General features: G+C 54.4%; 6 protein-coding genes across 6 annotated transcripts in view; 3 read left to right on the top strand and 3 right to left on the bottom strand.

Moving 5' to 3' along the window:
* atgI (autophagy protein ATG9) overlaps positions 1-1,817 on the top strand; it is a gene marked incomplete at both ends in the record, with an annotated part of 2,893 nt that extends 1,076 nt beyond the window's left edge. Inside the window, 2 exons of the mRNA XM_001212461.1 lie at positions 48-1,725; positions 1,794-1,817. Of these exons, the coding sequence (XP_001212461.1) occupies positions 48-1,725; positions 1,794-1,817 (1,702 nt within the window). The remainder of the gene's footprint in view (positions 1-47; positions 1,726-1,793) is intronic.
* Positions 1,818-3,142: 1,325 nt separating this feature from the next.
* ATEG_03282 (class I alpha-mannosidase 1A) lies at positions 3,143-5,689 on the top strand (the record flags this gene model as incomplete). Its single annotated transcript, XM_001212460.1, has 1 exon — positions 3,143-5,689. The coding sequence occupies one exon, from the start codon at positions 3,143-3,145 to the stop codon at positions 5,687-5,689; it is 2,547 nt and encodes an 848-aa protein (XP_001212460.1).
* Positions 5,690-6,258: 569 nt separating this feature from the next.
* On the top strand, positions 6,259-8,717 carry ATEG_03281 (uncharacterized protein; the record flags this gene model as incomplete). The annotated part of the gene is made up of 5 exons (XM_001212459.1): positions 6,259-6,304; positions 6,440-6,744; positions 6,801-7,187; positions 7,246-7,405; positions 7,456-8,717. 5 exons carry the CDS (start codon positions 6,259-6,261, stop codon positions 8,715-8,717), a joined length of 2,160 nt encoding a protein of 719 aa, XP_001212459.1.
* A 571-nt stretch (positions 8,718-9,288) lies between these two features.
* On the bottom strand, positions 9,289-10,404 carry scw4 (putative cell wall glucanase (Scw4); the record flags this gene model as incomplete). Its single annotated transcript, XM_001212458.1, has 3 exons — positions 9,289-10,017; positions 10,167-10,282; positions 10,338-10,404. 3 exons carry the CDS (start codon positions 10,402-10,404, stop codon positions 9,289-9,291), a joined length of 912 nt encoding a protein of 303 aa, XP_001212458.1.
* Positions 10,405-11,257: 853 nt separating this feature from the next.
* Positions 11,258-12,943, bottom strand: lcbA (serine C-palmitoyltransferase subunit lcbA; the record flags this gene model as incomplete). Its single annotated transcript, XM_001212457.1, has 4 exons — positions 11,258-11,440; positions 11,494-11,985; positions 12,039-12,549; positions 12,615-12,943. 4 exons carry the CDS (start codon positions 12,941-12,943, stop codon positions 11,258-11,260), a joined length of 1,515 nt encoding a protein of 504 aa, XP_001212457.1.
* Positions 12,944-13,603: 660 nt separating this feature from the next.
* ATEG_03278 (1,3-beta-glucan synthase component GLS2) lies at positions 13,604-19,430 on the bottom strand (the record flags this gene model as incomplete). The annotated part of the gene is made up of 3 exons (XM_001212456.1): positions 13,604-13,895; positions 13,961-19,228; positions 19,291-19,430. The coding sequence occupies 3 exons, from the start codon at positions 19,428-19,430 to the stop codon at positions 13,604-13,606; spliced, it is 5,700 nt and encodes a 1,899-aa protein (XP_001212456.1).
* Positions 19,431-19,920: the final 490 nt, after the last annotated feature.

Genomic DNA, 19,920 nt, shown 5'->3' with positions numbered 1-19,920 from the left:
AGATGCAATCCGGCGACCGCAGGCGCAGTCTCTGCGAAACACCGCAGGTTCATGGGGAGTCAGTCCAAACAACGGATGGACGCCCACGACATTGCGAATCGATTAATGCGCAAGGAGAATTATCTGATTGCGCTAGTGAACAAAGACATCTTAGATCTAACACTCCCTGTCCCTTTTCTCCGAAACAGGCAGCTCTTCTCGCGAACCCTCGAGTGGAGCATCAATCTTTGCATCATGGATTATGTCTTCAACGACCAGGGCCAAGTGAGGACGCTCTTCCTGAAAGACACACATCGGAAAGCCCTGAGCGAAGGCCTGCGACGAAGGTTCATCTTTGCCGGGGTGATGAATATTTTTATAGCCCCGTTCATTGTCGTCTATTTCCTGATGCATTACTTTTTCCGTTATTTTAACGAGTACAAGAACACCCCCGCTCAGATCGGTTCTCGCCAGTACACGCCTCTGGCCGAATGGAAATTTCGCGAATTTAACGAGCTCTGGCATCTATTCGAGCGGCGCATCAACATGTCCTACCCTTTCGCCAGTCGATATATAGATCAATTCCCCAAAGATAAGACTGTGCAGGTCGCTGGCTTTGTGGCGTTTGTCTCTGGGGCTGTGGTGTCCGTGTTGGCGCTGGCGTCCATTATCGATCCCGAGCTATTCCTAGGGTTTGAGATCACGCACGACCGCACCGTCCTCTTCTACCTCGGTGTTTTCGGCTCTGTTTGGGCGGTTGCGCGGGGAATGGTGCCAGAAGAGACCACGGTTTTTGACCCGGAATACGCCCTCCTGGAGGTGATCAACTTCACCCACTACTGTCCCAGTCATTGGAAAGGGCGGTTGCACAGTGATGATGTCCGGACGGACTTTGCCATGCTCTATCAGATGAAGATTGTGATCTTCCTGGAGGAGATATTGAGCATGATCTTCACCCCGTTCATCCTCTGGTTCAGTCTGCCGAAATGCAGCGACCGGCTCATTGACTTCTTCCGCGAGTTCACGGTGCACGTGGACGGCATGGGTTATCTTTGCTCCTTTGCCGTGTTTGATTTCAAAAAAGGCACCAACGTCATCTCGCAAGGAGACGCTGGACGCCGGGATCCCGCTCGGCAGGACCCACGGGCAGACTACTTCTCCACCAAGGATGGGAAGATGCTGGCATCATACTACGGGTTTTTGGATAACTACGGGACCAACAATCGGCCTGGGCAGCCACCCCACAACAAGCGACCGTTCCACCCGCCGCCGGCCTTCCCAACACTGGGATCACCCTCCGCCGTGGAGATGGGCAACATTGGTGACCGGATGTCCACTCTGGGACCTCGATTTGGCGGAGCCGCTGGTGGCGGGGAGTATGCCTCCCCCGCGCCGTCCATGCTCCTGGATCCGCACCATCAGCCGTCTGCATCGGGCTTCCGATCGGTGAATCGCGCGCCTTTGTACCCCCGGACCCGAGCCTCTCGCCTGTCCCGACCGCTGTCGGATCCGATCGAGGACGATGGTGAATCCCCGTCAACAGAGACTCGCGGCGCGGCGGCCAAGCGATCCCCGCATGTGATGGCGACGGGGTCTAGCGGGGGAGGGATCGGCACCAGCGACAGCAACTTGGGCGAGTCCTGGCGGATGAATCTCGGGGACGAGGACGGGGGCGAGGAGGGAGAGAACGTGGATGCGATTGCTGGGGGTGCAGGCGTGTTGGGCCTAATCCAGCAATTCCAGCGGGTGAGCAAGGACAACCGCGGGCGGACGACGGTTGGGATTTAGCAGTGTTGTTTATTACTATGAAATAGAAACATCGTCCGATGAAGCGATGAATGGATCTTATCATCTGGACCGGTGGGTAAGACGGCCTGGCCCACGGTACTTCATTTCAGTTGGGCGGCGTAATCTCCGCAAATGGACCAGTGGGAGGCCGGGAACAGCGCTTATGTCATCCCGCGCACGATAAAAATAGCACCGGGCTGAAGCGACCCAAAAAATTTTAATAACAAGCAATAAAAAACATAACATTAATATCTTCCAACCTCTTCAATGGGACTCTGGTGTCTCCTGAATAGACTCGTTCAGGTCGAGTGAGACTTTTTAACTGTTGAGATGAACGGAGGACCGCAAGTGCCCTCGTAGTCGGTTGGACCGACTGGATGGGTCGAAAACATCGCCCGGATCTGGTGAAAGTCTGGAACCTCACAGGCTCGCACCGACCGCTGATCCCTCGGTTGCTGATCCGGGGATATTGTACCCGATGTTTGTTTACCTGCTGCATACAGAGTATACTACTGTAACAGCATTTTGAGGTAGCTCGCTCAGGGAAGAAAAGAGAATTTAGAGACCGGCTAATGTCCCACCGGGCTCAACCGGGAAAAGGAAGAGGCGCATCGGGTGTGGTGGTGTGGTGGAAGTAAGGTACAGTACTTTCTATAGAGGGACCGCGGGACATTCTACCGTTGCAGCCAAGCATGGCCATGCAAGGAGGGTTGACTGAAACATGATATGATATGATATGATATTATCTGGCATGATATGCAATACTATCTATGGGTACTCTGTGCATACTGTAGTCGCAATCATCCGGATGGTGAATGTACTTTGTATGAAATTAACCCACTAGGGCTCCACGGTCGCGGCTCTTGGCTGCATCCGGTCGTTTCTGGGCCAGGAACAAATCAGAAGACGACCGAATCCTTCTCTGCATTTAGCTGCAGGCTCATTTTATTCATTTTATCCTTCTCCTGCTTCTTCTTTCTTCTTCTCCTGACCCAAAGAGGAACACTACCTCCTACTCCGTCCTGTCCGCATTACTGTCGACTCGGGCGATTCCGTTCTCAGAAGGATGTTGACGTGATCTCGTCCTTGCCCTCTTTCTTCGCTTTCCCTTCGCTTCCTTACTGTACAGATCACCAGCATTAGGCTCTGTCTCTCGCTCTCTCGCTCTCTTTTTCCTGTCTCGTGATCCACCACCTCTCTCGTTTATTCCTTTCGTTCCCTTTTCTTTCGTTTCTTTCTTGACCTCTCGCTCGTTAATTTATCACCCCCCTTTTCATTTGATAGACTGCATTTCATCCCGCCGTTCCATTCAATCTTCAAACTTTCTTCTTCTCTCGTACCGTGTCACAGCGATCCCGTTGTTTACTGGCCGACCATGTTTCGCGCCCGACGGTATCGAGTCCTACTGGTCTTCGCCGCCGTCTTCCTTTTGGCTCTGCTACAGTTCGCCCGACATCGTGATGGATCGGCCTTGACGTTTGGAATTCCTCCGCTGGCCGATCACCACAATCCTCCCCCGCCGTCGCCGCCCACCCCGGAGAACAACAACCCCATCGCCCCAGAGTCTCCCCACGGTTTTTCGCCAGAATCCCAAGAATCCAAGGCCTCGGAAGCTTCAAGTGACGCCCATGATGCTCCGGACCCTCAGGACACAACGACCGCCGACTCCACCTCATCCGAACAGTCCGATTCCTCGAACGAGGGCTCCTCCGAACAGTCCTCCGAGAAGTCTTCCTCTTCCTCTTCCTCCTCATCGCATGGCTCTCAGTCAAAAGAGGACGAGTCAAAACTAACCTCCCCTGGACACGGAAGACTAGACATCGGCGCGGGCGATTTCCATGGCCCGCAACCGCACTGGGAGAAGCCAGCGGAGCATTTTCCGCTGGCTCCAGAAGAGATCATCAAGCTCCCGACGGGTCAGCCCAAGGATCTGCCCAAGCTACAGGCGAGTTTCAAAGACGAGTCCTCCTCCGATAAGATGAGCCGCATGGATCGACTGGAGACCATCAGGGCGGAATTCGAACACGCCTGGAACGGATACAAAGCCTCGGCTATGGGTCACGATGAGATCAAGCCTCTGCGCGGGGGCTATCGGGACCCGTTCATGGGCTGGGGTGCCACCTTGGTGGATGCCCTAGACACGCTCTGGATTATGGATCTGAAGGAGGAGTTCGCCATTGCTGTCGACCAGGTGAAAAAGATCGATTTCACTACCAGCAAGCGCCGAGACATCCCCGTCTTCGAAACCACCATTCGCTACCTGGGTGGGTTGCTAGGCGCGTATGATGTCTCCGGCCACAAGTATGAAGTGCTCCTGGAAAAGGCCATCGAGCTGGCCGATATCCTGATCGGTGCTTTTGACACTCCAAACCGCATGCCGACGCTCTTCTATCGCTGGACTCCGGCCTACACTTCTCAACCGCATCGAGCCGACACCGACGCGGTCCTCGCCGAACTGGGCTCCCTATCGGTTGAATTCACTCGCCTGGCGCAGTTGACCAAGGAGGACAAGTACTACGATGCTATCGCGCGGATCACAAACGAACTCGAGGCCTTTCAGGGCGAAACGGTGATCCCCGGCATGTGGCCCACGAAGCTTGATGCGTCCGGGTGCAGGAACCCTCGGCCACAGCTAACCAACGAGTTCGAGCGCGCATTACCGTCGTCTAGCGTGCCCACCCCGGTTCAGAAGCCTCAGACGAGCCAGAGTGCCAAGCCTCTTCCCACGGATGCGAAGAGTTACGAAGACTTTCTCCAGCGACGGTCGGCGGATGGGCTTCACGAGGATGCGCAGCCGGCCAACTATGACCAGGTTTCTACAGACAAGTCCAGCGTGGACCAGTATGAACAGCAATCCGCCGTGGAGAAGAGTTGTACGGGAGGATTGAACAGTCAGCTTGCACTTTACCAAAAGTTCAGCTTGGCGGCTCTCGCCGACTCCACCTATGAGTATCTGCCCAAGGAGTACATGCTTCTCGGTGGTCTCAACGAACAATACCACACCATGTACGAGCGAGCCATGAATGTCATCCGCGAGCAGTTCGTCTACCAACCGATGGTCAAAGGCGGCCGAGACATCCGTTTCTTGGCCTCTGCCAAGGTCTCGAGTCGACAAGCCGAACCGGCTGAGCGTACGACATATACATACGAAGGTACGCATCTTGGCTGCTTCGCCGGTGGAATGGTTGCGATGGGAGCCAAGCTTTTCGGGATTGAGCAAGACATGGATCTCGCGGCCAAGTTGACCGATGGCTGTGTGTGGGCATACGAATCCACGAAGACGGGGATCATGCCCGAGCAGTTCCGGCTCCTTCCGTGTGCGAATGGCGAGTCGTGCGAGTGGAACGAGACCAAATACTGGTTGGCTCTGGACCCCCACGCGGAAGAGCGCAACGCGCGGGTCAACGAGCTCAAGGCGCAGAAGCAGCGAGAGCCGCAGGAGCCGAAGAGCGGCAACTCGATTCATGGCAAGCGGGAGTGGCATGTGATTGCGACGTCAAACGATGAATCGCAAGATAATGGAGCCAAGAGCGGCTCCGACAACGATGACAAGCGCTCCGTCTCAGACACGTCGCACGAGGAGTATGTGATCGGGCGCATCCAGAAGGAACATCTCCCACCGGGGGTGGTCAACATCCCGTCGCGCAAGTACATCTTGCGGCCAGAGGCCATCGAGTCGGTGTTCATCATGTACCGCATGACTGGCGATGAGTACTGGCGGGAGAAGGGGTGGAAGATGTTCAAGGCAATCTCCAAGTACACGCGCACGGAATTCGCCAACTCGGCGATTGACGATGTGACGGTGGACCACCCAGAGATGAAGGACGAGATGGAGTCGTTCTGGCTGGGCGAGACACTGAAGTACTTCTATCTGCTGTTCAGCGACCCGAGTTTGGTCAGCCTGGACGAATATGTCCTGTAAGTGATGGATGATCCGTGCTCGGTTGGATGATACTAATGACTCCTCACAGAAACACGGAAGCGCATCCCCTGAAGCGTCCGGGCTATTGATACCTATAATGCTGTCCTTTTCCTTTGGCCCGACTTTGCATTGGCGGTGGGGTTCATGATCACTTTGTTTATACGTTGCTTTTGTCCGCGTACGATACCAGATTCAGTACATGCGCATGTATAGTGATTGACATTCGTCGATTCGATGATAATAGATATTTTTGATGGCGAAATAATGGAGTGTCGTAGAGAAGATGGGACTGCACTCGATAGTTGTCAATAGTTGTACTTGTACATGTATAGTCCGAAGGAGAGGTTCTCCGTCGACTACGTAAGAGTGGATCTCCCCGCCCACATCATCCAAACTTGGTCACATTCTTGATCGCTCGCTCTGGCAACCTCCGTTCAGAAACCACATCATCCCACCCTCCCTCTCCCCCCACGGAGAGACATCCCCTCCCTCGTTTCGTGACGGGCGCAAGACGGGATGAGTGCAGAGACACGACAGGCCCGACGACGACGACGCTCGAGCTGTGGGAAATGGAGTCTGAGGTCTCCTTGGAGAATGAGCAACAGTTCTGGGACGGTCAGTGCCTTGCTTTTTGCTCTCCGCGTTCCCTTCTTGATTCGAGTGTACTGTCGCGTGGCTTGTGTTGGAACTCGATCTTCGCAGCGCATTCCTTGTTCTCGTGCTATCTAGCTAACGCTGTTCGTTGCGCAGAGCTCCAAGAAATTGTCTCCGCCCCTTGCTCCTCCGAAGACCTTATCGACAATGCACTGCGGTCTTATTTGAATCTCGCTACCAAGTACAAAGGTGCGATTATTCTGTCTGCATGGACCGGTGGAGAAGGATCTGGTTGCGTGGGACTATGGAACATAAGGCTGACGGCTGCGCGCGTGACTACAGATGAATATCTCCAGTCGGAGTTGGCAGTCTCCCGATGCTCGTACAAACTACTTTCGTCGACTGTGTTTGCGGACCATGCCGACTATGTGCGGAGACAGATGATCTACGGGTTGTTGCAGGTGCGCGTGTCTCTTTTCGGTACTCGATCTTGGGCCTTCTGACGACCACTGTACAGGAAGATGAGCCGGATACGCTCGCCGTCATTGCATCTTTCCTCATCTTCGACGGTCGACGGAATGAGGCCGTGCTCCGTGTGATGAATGAAGAGGGCTCGTTTCCGCGGCTGTTGGAGCTCTTGCAGGTTCAGAATAAGAAGAGGGGTGACGATGAAGCCGGACTTCATCGTCTGCTGATGGATCTGATGTATGAGATGTCGAGGATTCAGCGGATCAAGATTGAGGATCTGGGTGGGTGGTTCCTACAGGCTCTGTGTGATATGGTGGTTAACGGTGAGATGGCAGTGCTTGTCGACGACGACTTTATCAAGAGTCTGTTCGATATTATCGAGGACCTCTCGTACGATGTGAATGACCCCTACCATTATCCGGTCATTCGCGTGCTGGTGAGTTTACTCGGAAATGAGATGCTTCCGGTTGTTGATCATTGCTGATCCACGGTAGCTGGTCCTGAATGAGCAGTACATGATATCTGCCCACGACCCGGTGGATGACGGCTCGTCTTCGAATGTCTTGACCAACAAGGTCATCAAGATACTGTCAATGCACGGCAATTTGTACAAGACATTTGGTGAGAATATAATTCTTCTGATTAATCGAGAAGGTAGGCATTCTCCGTCGTCGATCGCCGGACTGGGTCTGACTTGTCGGCAGCGGAAACCTCCCTCCAGCTGCTCACCCTCAAGCTCCTCTATCTCATCTTCACCACCCCTCGCACATACGAATACTTCTACACAAATGACCTCCATGTCCTCGTCGACATCCTGATCCGGAACCTCCTCGACTTGCCCGAGGAGGCGTCCGCTCTGCGGCACACCTACCTTCGCGTTCTATATCCGCTGCTGGCGCACACGCAGCTGAAGATGCCCCCGCATTACAAACGCGAAGAGCTGAAGCGGATGCTCAACCTCCTCGTTCGGGGCCGGCTCTCCAACGGCGACGCGGATCACGAGAAGGTCATCGTGCATTTCGACGACGTCGACGAGACCACCCGGCGACTCGTCCTCCGCTGTACAACGGTGGACTGGATGCGCGATCCACCCGAAGAACAATCCCCCGACGTGGACACCGCCACAACCACGCCGCTTGACACCTCGCAGACGCTCTCTTCCCCAAGCACCGACGGCAGTTCTCCCGAAACCACCTCACCCACCAGACTGGACGAGCACCACCCGAAGCTCGATGCCCACCGCAACCTCAGCCAAGCCCAGCGGCTAGGAATGCACCTCGAACGAACGTCCACATCCAGTCTTAGCAGCGTGCAGGAGGTCGCAACGCAGCACGAGAAGCCCGGCGTCATCACCCCCAGCCGCACCAACACCGACCACCTCCGCCCGACCAGTCCCACAAAACCCAAACCAAAGATCAAGCCCCTTCCCCCGAAAACTCGACGCTGGCGCGGGAGACGCACCCATCCTGACGACGAGATCACGCCCACCGAGACACCCGTCTCGGCCTCCGCCCTTGGCAGCCCCGTGATCGCCCCAGTATCAACCCCCGACAGCGTCCTCCAGCAGCACCAACAGCACGTCGACCGTCGCAACTCCACCACAACATCCGGTCTGGCTCCCCCACCGGTTCCCGCCCACGCCCGCCGCTCCGCATCCAACCCCCCGCCTGCCGTGCCCCCGCCGCGCCGATCCACCCATCCCGCCGTGCAACCGCACCACATCTCTAGCCACTGCACGCCCGTCTCAAGCCCGTCCCGCGCGCATCCCCCGCAACAGGGCTCGCCTGCGTCAGGAAAACCAAGCCAGCCGCCGGAACCGCCGCGGACGCGTCGCGCCGGGCGCGGACGACATGTGCAGAGCGACTCGGGCGATAAGAGCGCGGAGACCTCCGTCGGGCCGGGGGAGAAACTCGACGGGGCGACGGTGAGCGTGGAGGAGGCAGTGCAGAATGTGTCGCTGCATTGAGCGGGCCTGTACATCCCTGCGTTTGTTGGGTTCTTCGCATCGCGGCGTTGGATTTTAGTTTCTGTTTGACATCTATTGGGTAATTTGGTAGTGTTACATAGCGGTTAGCATTAGAAGAATATGTGTGATTTAGCATAATAGCGGTTCGAGCATCGAATGCAGAGTGACCGTTGAAAGTCACGGTCTATATGGCGTTTTAAACGACGAGGCCAACTATTGACAGCGCCCTACGTGGCAGCTAGAATCCAACCATGAAGAGTCAAACGTAGAAGAATCAAGTATGTATTTTTGAAGATGCATAAGTACATGACCCGAAGGTGACTATGAGTGACGACGATAAGCGAAACGACCGTCTCACTCAGACCCCTGGCAAGCCCATCGAGCGAAACCGCCTCCAGTCCAACGTCCAGCGCAACGCGCCGCGGCCAGCACGACACCCGCCATACCAGACATCGTCATGGAAGCAATCCGGCTCTCTGAGCCGCTCAGAAGGCAACGATACAGACGAAAGTAAAAATACAAGACAAGGAAGAGTAAAACTGTCGCAAAGCACAGCAATGCAACAGAATGATCAACTCCGGTGATGAATGCCCCAGAACTTTTCCGCGTCAAAGGTATCCGCGCTATCCTTTTTCCACATATCATCAAACGCCGAGAACATGACGAGGTCGTCCGGGCGATGGTGGAACGCGCGCGATATCCCGGTCAGTGCGTGGTTCTGGTTCGCAGCGGACGGCACGGCCTGACCATTGGGACGGCCGTGGTGCGGCCAGCCGGTCTCTGTGATGACGGTGCGCTTGCCGCCGACGGCGGCAGAGACGCGCTGGGCCTGGGCGCGGACGTAGGTGCCGGCGTTGTCGGCGGGCTGGGTGGGGTCGAAGAAGGTGTGGCAGTTAGCGGCGCAGTAGTCGGAGGCGTGGCAGAGCTCCGGGTGGTCGATGAGGCGGTCGAAGGTGTCGACAGTGACGACGGGGCCTGGGTAGCCGGCGGCACGGAGGCGGCGCCGCGCGGTGTGCACGGCGTCGACGACCTGGGCGGGCGTGGCGTGGCCGCGGTTGACGAGCTCGTTGCCCACGCTGATGCTATGGAAGGTGGACCAGTCGCCGTGGGCGGCGTCGATGATCGGTTGCAGGCTGGCGGGGAAGTTCTTCAGGTCGAAGACGCCGGCCATCACGCGCAGACCGCGTTGGCGGGCGGCGCTCACGACCTTCTGCGCCTGGGTCGCAGTCCACGCCGTAGATGCGCACGAAGCTATAGGGGTTGTAGCTGGTCCAGGTCGCTGTTGACTTGTCCTTGGGTCCTGCAGGTGCCGTCGTTGTTGTAAGGGGAGTTACAGAATTGCTGAATCTGCGCTGGCTTGCTCATGAATCAGGTGGGACGCTTGTCGCCTTGTTGGGGTCTGATATGAATTGTCAAAGATGATCCATCTGACAGACAGCAAATACTTACTCCGGCGTTGGTAGTCGCAGTCTGGTCAACGTTGATGTTGGCAATGTTGTCATCGTTCACCGCAACGATCCCGTTGCGCGTGTCAGGGTCATGTCTGCCCACAACCTGTCCACTTTCTATATGATATTAATGATTGAACACGGAAGTATGACTGAGGAGCCGTTGGCATACCATAGGGAAGGGCGCATGCGTAGAAGCTGAGCAGCAGCACAGCAAGGATGTGGATTAACCACTTCATGCTGTCTTGAACCTACTGCGAGGGACTGTTTGCCGGTAGAGTTGTATGCGCAACGAGGACGATATAGGGTTATCAGAGATCGGGAGAAAGAAGAAGGCGGGTTGAAGATCCCAGCCAGACTCGCTGGAGGGACCGTTATATACCAGATTGAACACTTCAACTGACTGGTCCAGCCAGGTCTGTGAAGGGGAATGTTCCTGATTCACAGGGCGAGAGAGAATTTTGCCCTTTTTAAGCCGTTGTAAAGAATGCAGTGAATCAGTTCAGTAGATCGTGGAATGTCCGATCTCATACTCGAGACGTGTCTCTATTCACGCTTGAGAATGTATGGCTATTGAGTAACCGACCACCCCTATAGCAGTGAATTGATCAGTGTTTCCCACCAAGAAGCATGAGCAGGCTGTGCACTTATGTGTTCATGTTTATATTAAACAAGACGATCGTCAATACACGTCCTTGTTGTGTTTTGAGGGCATCAAGGCCACATCTCCTATCCCTAGATCCATCCCTGTTTAGCACGATTGTCTCGAACCAGCTCAATCCCACAGAGATAGAACAAGACCACAGATTCCAATGGACGAAAAGAAATTCTGTATTAAGACAATGTAAAAGTCTAATAATATCTGCAAGCCAACGCAGCCGAAGAGAACAGAGGAATGGCGCCACATCTTCATCCGCCGATGTATGAACGGGGAGCGGCTCACTGGATGAAGTCGGGAAATTATGATGTACAGCAGGAGGAAAAGGTTTTACATGATCACAAGAAGAGAAAGGGATAATCATAAGACACTGAATAAATTGAAGCGTCGTGGCGACATTACCCAGGATAAGTGAACCAATCCCCTGGGGAGGATTATTTCTTCTTGCTCAGGACTTTCGTAATCGCATGGCGAATGGTGGTTCCGGCTTTCTCGATCTCTTTCTTCGTCAGTCCGATCGTCACACAGACCTTCAGCGACGGCGGGACGATCTGTTTCGGCTCAAAGTTATCTTGAAGCGTCTTCAGCGGGGTAATGAGGACGCCATTCGCAAGGCACTGTATAATCAGTTAGCTACCATCCAACCAGTAAAAAGGCGCACGAAGCCTACCTCATCAACCACATCCTGAAGGAGGAATTGTTGGTCTTCCACGGAGAGCTTCTTCTGGGCAACCACCTCGGGCTTGATAGCAAGGATCATGATCGGATTCTCCGGCGCGCTAGTGCAGTACATCCAGTCGCTCCGAGGATCCAGCTGGGCCCACATGGTTTTGGTGTGCTCCCGCAGCTGGGATACCGTTTCGGGGCTGTTCTGCAGGAGGTTGATAGTGGCACTAGCCGTGGTCGAAAGAAGGGCGGGCAAAGCAGCAGAGAAGGTATACGCGGCGGCCGAAATACGTTGGTGGTGGACAATCTCCTCTGAACCAGCACAGAAGCCTCCTCCCGCAACCAATGGGCCGGCCAGCGAGCCCACAATCATGTCCACTTCCGCAGCATCAACATTCTGATGCTCGGTGACGCCGCGGCCAGTACGTCCGAGAACGCCAAACGACCACGACTCATCCAGGATAAGACGAAATTTGTATTTGAGCTTGAGTTCAATCTAGATTCCGTTGTCAGTAAGTTTCCCAACACGACCCGGACCAGAAAACATACAATCTTAGGCAAATTCACCATGTCACCGTAGGACTCAAACAGACCCTCGGTGATGATGAACCGTCTCGTGAGCGGTTTCCGTGCTTGCTCCTTGGTCACCTTGGCCAGGACCCTGTCCAAGTCTTCCATGTCGTTATGCTCGTACCACCGCACCATGCTGCGGGAAATCTGGATGCCCTTGCGGATCGCAAAGTTGACGCCCTTATCAGCAACAATGATATCTCCACGCTTGGAGAACGCCGGGATAACACTGGAGATCGTGGAAAAGGCCTGGGAGTAAATGATGCAAGAGGCAGTACCGAGGAACGACGCAACGTCCGCCTCCGTCTTCATATGCACATCCTGAGTACCGTAGAAACCACGAGGGCCGCATGGGCCGACACCGTAGTTCCGGAGCGTCTGAATGGCCTTCTCTTTGAGCGACTCGTTCGTGTTGAAGTTGTAAAAGTTGTAGGAGCCAAGATTCACGACCGTACGACCATTGGAGAGTTTCGACTTCGGACCGACAGGTCTGCCGTAAGCGGGAAACATTAGCATGCGACGAAAGAAGACGAGACGAACAGGGGGACAATCTACCCGACGATCACCGTCCGCTTCTCAACCTCCATTTCCTCCAAGGGGGTGGGTTTGCCCACAAGAGGCTCCGGCGTCCATTCGTCCACGAGATCGTCAATCTCATCCTCTGAGAGTTGAACCACGCCCGGCTTGGTCGAATATTTCGGGGCGAGCAGATAGCGTACTGCAAATAAGAAAAGGAATAACTCGACCGCTGACCGAATAGGGTCGTTTTGGTAACTGGACTTCACGTAGCGAAGGAAAATAGCAGAGCCAGGAACGCGGTGGAACAGGTTTGCAAGCTCATGGAGGAACTCCGTCAGGAGACGCTGGGTCTCTTGGATTTCCATGATGGGTAAAGGCAGCGCTCGAGGCGCAGAGGGTTTCAATTGCCGATCACAAAAGATAGGGGAAGGTGAAGTAGGGAAATCAATTAATGATGAAATGAATATCAAAGCATCTGTCTGTCACAGTCACCGTCCGAAGGACGAGGGAAGAGAGAATCGGACGGACTGGCCGGGCCTGGCCTGGGCAATTTCCGGGACGGGATGCGCACGTGACTTTGTGCCTCAGGTTGCGTCGGGTCTTATACTTTGGTGCCTGCACACTATGTTCGTTCATCCAGTACGGGCTTAGAGAGTACTCCTCAAACTCTTACATCTTACAAGTCCAGATGAAGTCAAGGATCGATGTTGTGCGAGTGGACAAAAGAAACAGCAAATCCGCAAGTCTAATGATCATACATAAACGACAGCAACACAATTACACCTTGGGAGACGCAACACAATTCACAGAAATTGGATCCATTATTGCGGCCAGCAGAGCTGTGCTCACAAAGAGAAAGTTTTTCAATCAAACGCACAACACAAATTTATGGCACGACGCGGGAAAAAAAGAGTAATTTCAAGGCGCTGGATACTTTATACAGCTCATTTCCATGATTCCGTTCCGAGAAGAATAAAAATGTGGCAAAAATGGGGGGCTCAAATAAAAAAGGAGGGACCGGTCTCTTAAGAAGTAGTAGACGCAGCTGCAGACGACTCAGCCACAAAGCCGGCAGGCAGACCGGCACCAGTGTAGTAGGTAGTGGTGTCGTTGTTGTCGGCATCAAGCGGCTGCAAGAGGTCCATGGGGAAGCTCTTAAAGTTCTTCAAGATGTTCATGTTCCGGGCAATGAGCGGGGCGATGAGAAGAACCAAGAACAAGACAAGCATGGCGAAGTAGAGGATGGCGAAGCGAATGACGCGTCTCTTGCGCAGCTTAGATTGCTTCAAAGAATAAATGGGAGGGCGGATTTGACGGCTGGTTGCACGTTAGCAGTGGTTTCTTTGATGACGAAGAGGATTTGGTCGGAAGAATCAACGTACCTTGGTCGAAGCCAGAACAGCATGACCGAATGGAATTTGTCCATGTAAGGAACGCAAAGGGCGGGAAGCATAATGAAGAGGATAAGGTGACCCAAAACGAAGTCGGCGGAGAAGTATCCCAGTTCGGTGATCTTGCACAGGAACTCACGACCCGGCTGAGACAGCGAATGCCAACCCATACTGTACCACTTGCCAGTCCACCAGGCAATGTTCGACTGGTCATGCTTGAATTCACGAGTCAAGGCCAGGGAAATGATGAGCTTGTAGACGAAGCGTTGAATCGCAACCATGGCGATCATTCCGAGGACACACCGGGGCCAAGACCAGGACTCAAGGAAGAACATCACTTCAAAGATCGCCAGCAGCACAATGACGGCGATGGCGTGTGCGATAGCAGCAAGGACCGCACCGAATTTCTTGCAGCACATGCTGAAAATCGGACCCATACAGCAAGCCATACCGAAGAAAGCGCCTGCCACACCGGCATTGATACCAATCGGACCAAAGGCAACAATGGCAATTCGAATGATGGCATTCGACGCCTTGCTGTTGTCGTTGGTCTTACCAGTGCGGGAGTTGATATAAAGGTAAGGCACAAGAGTGACACCGACAAACACCAGAGGGGCAATGATCTCACTGAAGAAGATGTTCGTGATGCGAGCCCGGGGAACATCACCGGATCCTTTCTCGGAGGGAACACCGAGGAGCTTGCGCTTGTAACCAGTAATGCGGGTACGGGACAGACGGCAGAACCCGATCCAAGAGGAGGCATGCGACCGGGAGTTACCACGCGAGAGCCAACGGAGATAGTCCCTGTAGTCGATGAAAAAGTCATTCCACGCGAATTGGTGGGGGTTGAACAGGAACGGCGAAATGCACAAGGCGAGCAGAGACACCCAGAACCAAATCAACGACGCGGTCCAGACGGTGGAAGTCGAGAACAGAAGCATCATCAGGGACCGGGCGCCGGCATAGATCGAAGGGCCCGCGAAACGCGAGTACAACACACCGAACGGAATGCGAGCGGTAGCGAAACCACGTCCGGTACCGATGTAGCGAGCACCACCGAATGAAAGGTTCTGGTGCACAGCATTGGCGTAAATCTGGCACACAAACACCTCGAACATGAAGGAGACAGAGCCAAAGTGCTTGGCGAGACGAGTAGCCATACGCCACACACCTCTTTCCGTGAGTTCCTGGACAGCCAGAGGCACGAACGAGATGAAGAACACGATGAAAATGGAAATGACACAGCGGTTCACCCAGTCCACGATCGGCACCAGGTTGGCACAGCCAGTCGGACGCAGGGGATCAGTAATGGGAAGATCCGAGTTGTAACGGCAGATGATGGTCTCATGCTTCAGGGCACCCAGGTTAACGAGGACAATCATGAACATTTGCACCGAAAGCATAATGAACATGTTGTTGATGTGGAATCCAGGGTGAGCATAGTAGAACGACAAGAAGCGATCGAGGGGAAGCTGGGTACCGAGGTAATAGTACTCTCTGGACAGCATCTGCTCACCCATACCGGTTCCAATCTTGGTGGTGAAGTTCAGAATAGAACCAAAACCAAGATCACGACCCTTACCACACTGGAAGTACTCGCAGTGCTTGATGCGACCACCACGGCACAGAGCAGTCATACCAGCGTAGATATCTTCGTTCAGATGCAAACCCTTCTGCGCTTTGGAGATACCACCTCTGGTCGTCATGAAAATACCATTGAGGAAATCAGGGTGACCATAATGCAGCTTTCCGCCGATCTGCGCAAGCGTACGAGCAAACAAAGTACCGAACGTCTGTTCTTTACCGGCAGCAACGTCACCAAGCACGCCGACATTTTCGGAGAAAATGTATTCACGAGCACCGAGAATGGCAACGGGAGTGGTGTTGTCAGAAGGAATACCGGGAGTGTAAGGAGAGACGTTATCCGTGGTCAGTTCCTCGAACTCAGCCAGGACGCTGCGGATCTTCAGGCACTCTTCCAGGTAGTTGTCCTGGTTGGCGTCGATAACTTGGATGTATTCACCGCGGTAGAAAATGATAGCGTGGTTCTGGTTGTCAGACTTGCCGTCACCCAAGATGGGGTTACCAGAGAGCTGAATCCGGAACTTGGGCTTGCGCATTCCGTTCTCGAGAAGCTCGCAGTGTCCATCGATCAAAGCAGAGTACAGACGGGGTTCCTCACCCTCGTTGACAGGGGGTTCCTCATCCAGGTAGGCAATCTGAAGGTCTGGGTAGGCGCGCAGGAGGAACTCGGTGTTCTCCCGCTCTTCCTTGTTGAATTTGGCATAACGTTGCATGGACACACAGATCTTGAACTTGCGGCGAGCCATTCTCTCCAATTCCCGCTCCAATTTCTCCGAGTTCCCACCGAACATTTGGACAACCTCAGGGTTCTCCACACGATACAGAAGCTTGATGGCACGGCTGTAGTTCATGAAACCGGAGACCGTACGGTACAGAGTCTGCGAGCGCAGGGAGGACCAGATTCTGGTACGGAGGGTATACTCGGGAGCAGCGGACTTGAAACCAATGCAGTAGAAGGGCAGATCATCGATCTTGCTCTTGGCGACATCCTTCTCGCTCTTCTCATATTCGCCGTTGAACTGGGACGTTTCATCTGCCAGAATCTTAGTGTCCTTGACGAAGCAATCCCACTCGTGCGGGTGTAGCTGCTTGAGGTACTCCAACAGAGTGACGCGCGAGTAAGGCTCGTCTTCGCGAATAATTTCACGGAGCGAGAGCAGGATCTTTTCGCTGTAGTGGGGGATCAGGACAGTGAAGGTGGGCATGTTGTCGACTGGCAGGGGTTCAGGCATGGGAGTGGAGAGCGACTGAGCAAAGAAAGAGATACGACGTTCCGCCTCACTACCGGGGGGGAAGAACTCGGTCTTGAAAGACTGGTCTTCCTGGGAAACGAAGAAGGTAGGGGCACGCAATGTACGCTTTCCTTCCTGCTCGGACGGGACCTGATGGTAGAGGAGCTTCTGCACGTGGTCGATGGCCAGGAGGTGCTCACGGTACATAGAGATAATGACCGCGTTCCAGACCTGGGAAATCAAGACTTTGGGCTTATACTTGATTTCCATGTCGGTGGTGGCAAGGACCTTGGAGTAGATACGCTTGGGGAGACGGGAGAAGATATTCCTCCAGGGCGACCAGATGGACACACCAAGGTAGAAAGATCTCGCCACCGAGAAGACCGTGTTACAGATAATGTACCACAGGTAACTATCCAGGAAGAACAGTGTCAAGTCCATGAAGAACATGAGACCCAGGAGGATCTGGGGCTGGGCGTGACACAACTGGTTGGGGATGTAGGTCACACCAGCACACTGCCGGATCTTCATGGGAGACAGAATCCGGATAGGGTCTTTGAAGGACAGAGTCAGGAAGAAGTAGGATTCGGCCAGCTTGGCACCAAAGACACAGACCCAGAGACCGTAGGACATCCACATATCGTTGCCCACCAGACGCGGGAAGCTGGCAGTGAAAGTCTGACTGGCGACGTATTGACGACCATGCTTCTTCAAGTAGCTGCCGAACAAACCGCCCAGAGGCATGACGGCGAAGAAGAAGAAGGTTGCCAGAGCGATGAAGAAGTGGACAATACCAATGACCAGAGGAATCGTCTTATTCATGCTGCTGGAAAATCCAAACACGACCACACCAGGGGCCAAGTTGACAACGAAGACTGCGAGGAGGAACATTAACCGCTTGGTAAGGTGCTGAGCACCTGCCCACCGTCTCGGGACATACAGCCATTCCGCCAGGGTGGCCAGAATCTGGATGAATGAGACAAGGGCACCACCAAAGCCGACCGCCGACCAGTAATAGGCACCCGGCGGCTTATTGTTGACTTGCTGCTTGTAATCCTTGGTGTACAGAGTGGGAGCGTTGTAGGCCGTGAAGAACCAGAAGGCACCCAAGTGAATAACCCAGATACGGTTGAAGTTGGTAATCATGTGGAACCAGGAACGCGTCTCCTTGTAAGTCTTGAAGAACGCCTTCTTCCAGTTCACCTCCTTCAGCTTGGTCCATCTCTCGGCCGCCGGGATATCGACGAGGCGGGTCTTGTCTTCCAACTGAATGCGTTCGATACCTTCGGGGTACCAGAAGAGTTGGTTCATATCATCGTAACCGATGATCTGGTTGTGGTCGCGTTCACGGCGGACGTATTTGCCATCCATGATCTCGTAACCCTGGTCACGGCAGAATTGGTAGAGAGGAGTAATCACCTCGTTCAGATAAGTAAACTCTTCGACCGGTTCCACGCGGTTCTGGCACTCGGGCGAGTTGTAATAGTCGTCTGCGCACTTGAAGATGAAGCAGAGACACTCCGGCAGGAACCGGACCTGGTTGGCTTCACCCCAACAGAGCAGGTAGAGGGCGACCTGACGCACCCGGTCGTGTTGGGACATGCGGTTCATCCTCGTCTTCCACCGGTATTCCGCAGCCTCGAGGCTGTTGTCACCCTCGAGAGCTTCCAGGGTCTCTTCGACGTTCTCGGGGTTCTCCTGAGCCTTCTTCTTGGCGGCCTTGCGGGCCTTTCTGGTCTTCCGATCGGCCTTTCCGAGCTTCATGTTGGCAAATCCGACGGCATCGTCCAGGTCGAGATGGGCGGCAAAGTACCAGCGGCGGTAGTTGGCGTTGTCACCGCCGATATAGTCCGCATGAAGAGACAGGAGGGCCTGGTTCGGAGTCATGCGGGAAGCACGCGAGTCGAGCTGGGTCAAGAGATGGTCGTACATGTTGCGCATGCTGTCTCGCTGGAAACCGAACTTGTTCACCAAGTCTAGGAAGATGTCTTCGATCTCTTCCTTGGAGACGGGAACCTGTCCGTCAGAGGGCCAGGCGGGATAGGGCTCACGGGATCGCTGGCCAGCAGGGAGGGCATTCCCGTAGTCCATGCCATAGACGGGGGTCGAGGCACCAGACGACCGGTTGGCGCCGTAAGAGATCTGCGAGGAGGGGGGACGGTAGCCATAGCCGCGGCCATACTGGCTATCGGCATAGCTGTTGTAGCGTTCATCGCCACGGCCATAGTAGTCCATATCGGCGGCACGAGCGGTTTCGGACCTCATGGTGAAATCGCTGAAGGTTTCCGAGTCCTCTTCAGAATCGCCCCGGCGTCTTCTGCCGTAGCCTTGGGCGCCGCCTTGGTCGTAGTATTGGTCGCCATAGTACTCGTCGTGGTGACCGGCATCATAGTACCCGGCATCACCGCCGTGATACGCGCCAGCACCACCATCGTAGTAGCCACTGCCAGAAGTTAACAACTTGCTCATTGTGAGACGGTGGGCGGGGGGCTTTGTCGGACGTACCCTCTATCATAATAACCGTCGCCGTAATCATGATTGTCATAATAGGCCTGACCATGGTCATCCTGGTAGTAGGAGTCTCCATGGGGGGCGGCCTGATGGCCGTAGCCATCATCGTAGTGGCCTTGTGGATAACCGGACATGCTGGATAGCCACTATACACGCAGAACTGAGCTTCTACCGCGCGGAGTATCGGTCAATGTCTCTTCGGCCGAGGATCGAAAGGATGGAGGGGCACTTACATCAGCAGTAACCCATTAAAAATTAACCTGATGTTCCGGACTAGTAGCTAACGCATTCGCGGGAGACGATCGAGGGATGGTGAAGTAAAATGGACGCGTCGTCAGGGTTGTTAGGAGCAGTTCCAGACTGTCAAACCGGGTTGGAAGCGAGCTCGACAGAACTTTTTGGAAATGGAATTCTTCGAGAGTCGACGTGACTTTTTTTGTTTTCCTCTTTTCTATCCTTTGTCGTCGGCGGGAGCAAACGAATGAAGATCGAACGTGGACAGGACACAGAGGTCGGAGATGGGAGGAGTCGCACAGGGGAGGCAAAGACGCAAGACTAATGCAGGATTCGCCTTCGGTGACGACCTCCCTCTTCTTTCCTTGAAAACGAAGGTGTCGACAGAAG

The sequence above is a fragment of the Aspergillus terreus genome, genomic scaffold, assembly GCF_000149615.1.
Source record: "Aspergillus terreus NIH2624 scaffold_4 genomic scaffold, whole genome shotgun sequence".
In the NCBI taxonomy this organism is placed as follows: Eukaryota; Fungi; Ascomycota; class Eurotiomycetes; order Eurotiales; family Aspergillaceae; genus Aspergillus; species Aspergillus terreus.
This window is presented reverse-complemented; position numbering and strand designations above follow the sequence as displayed.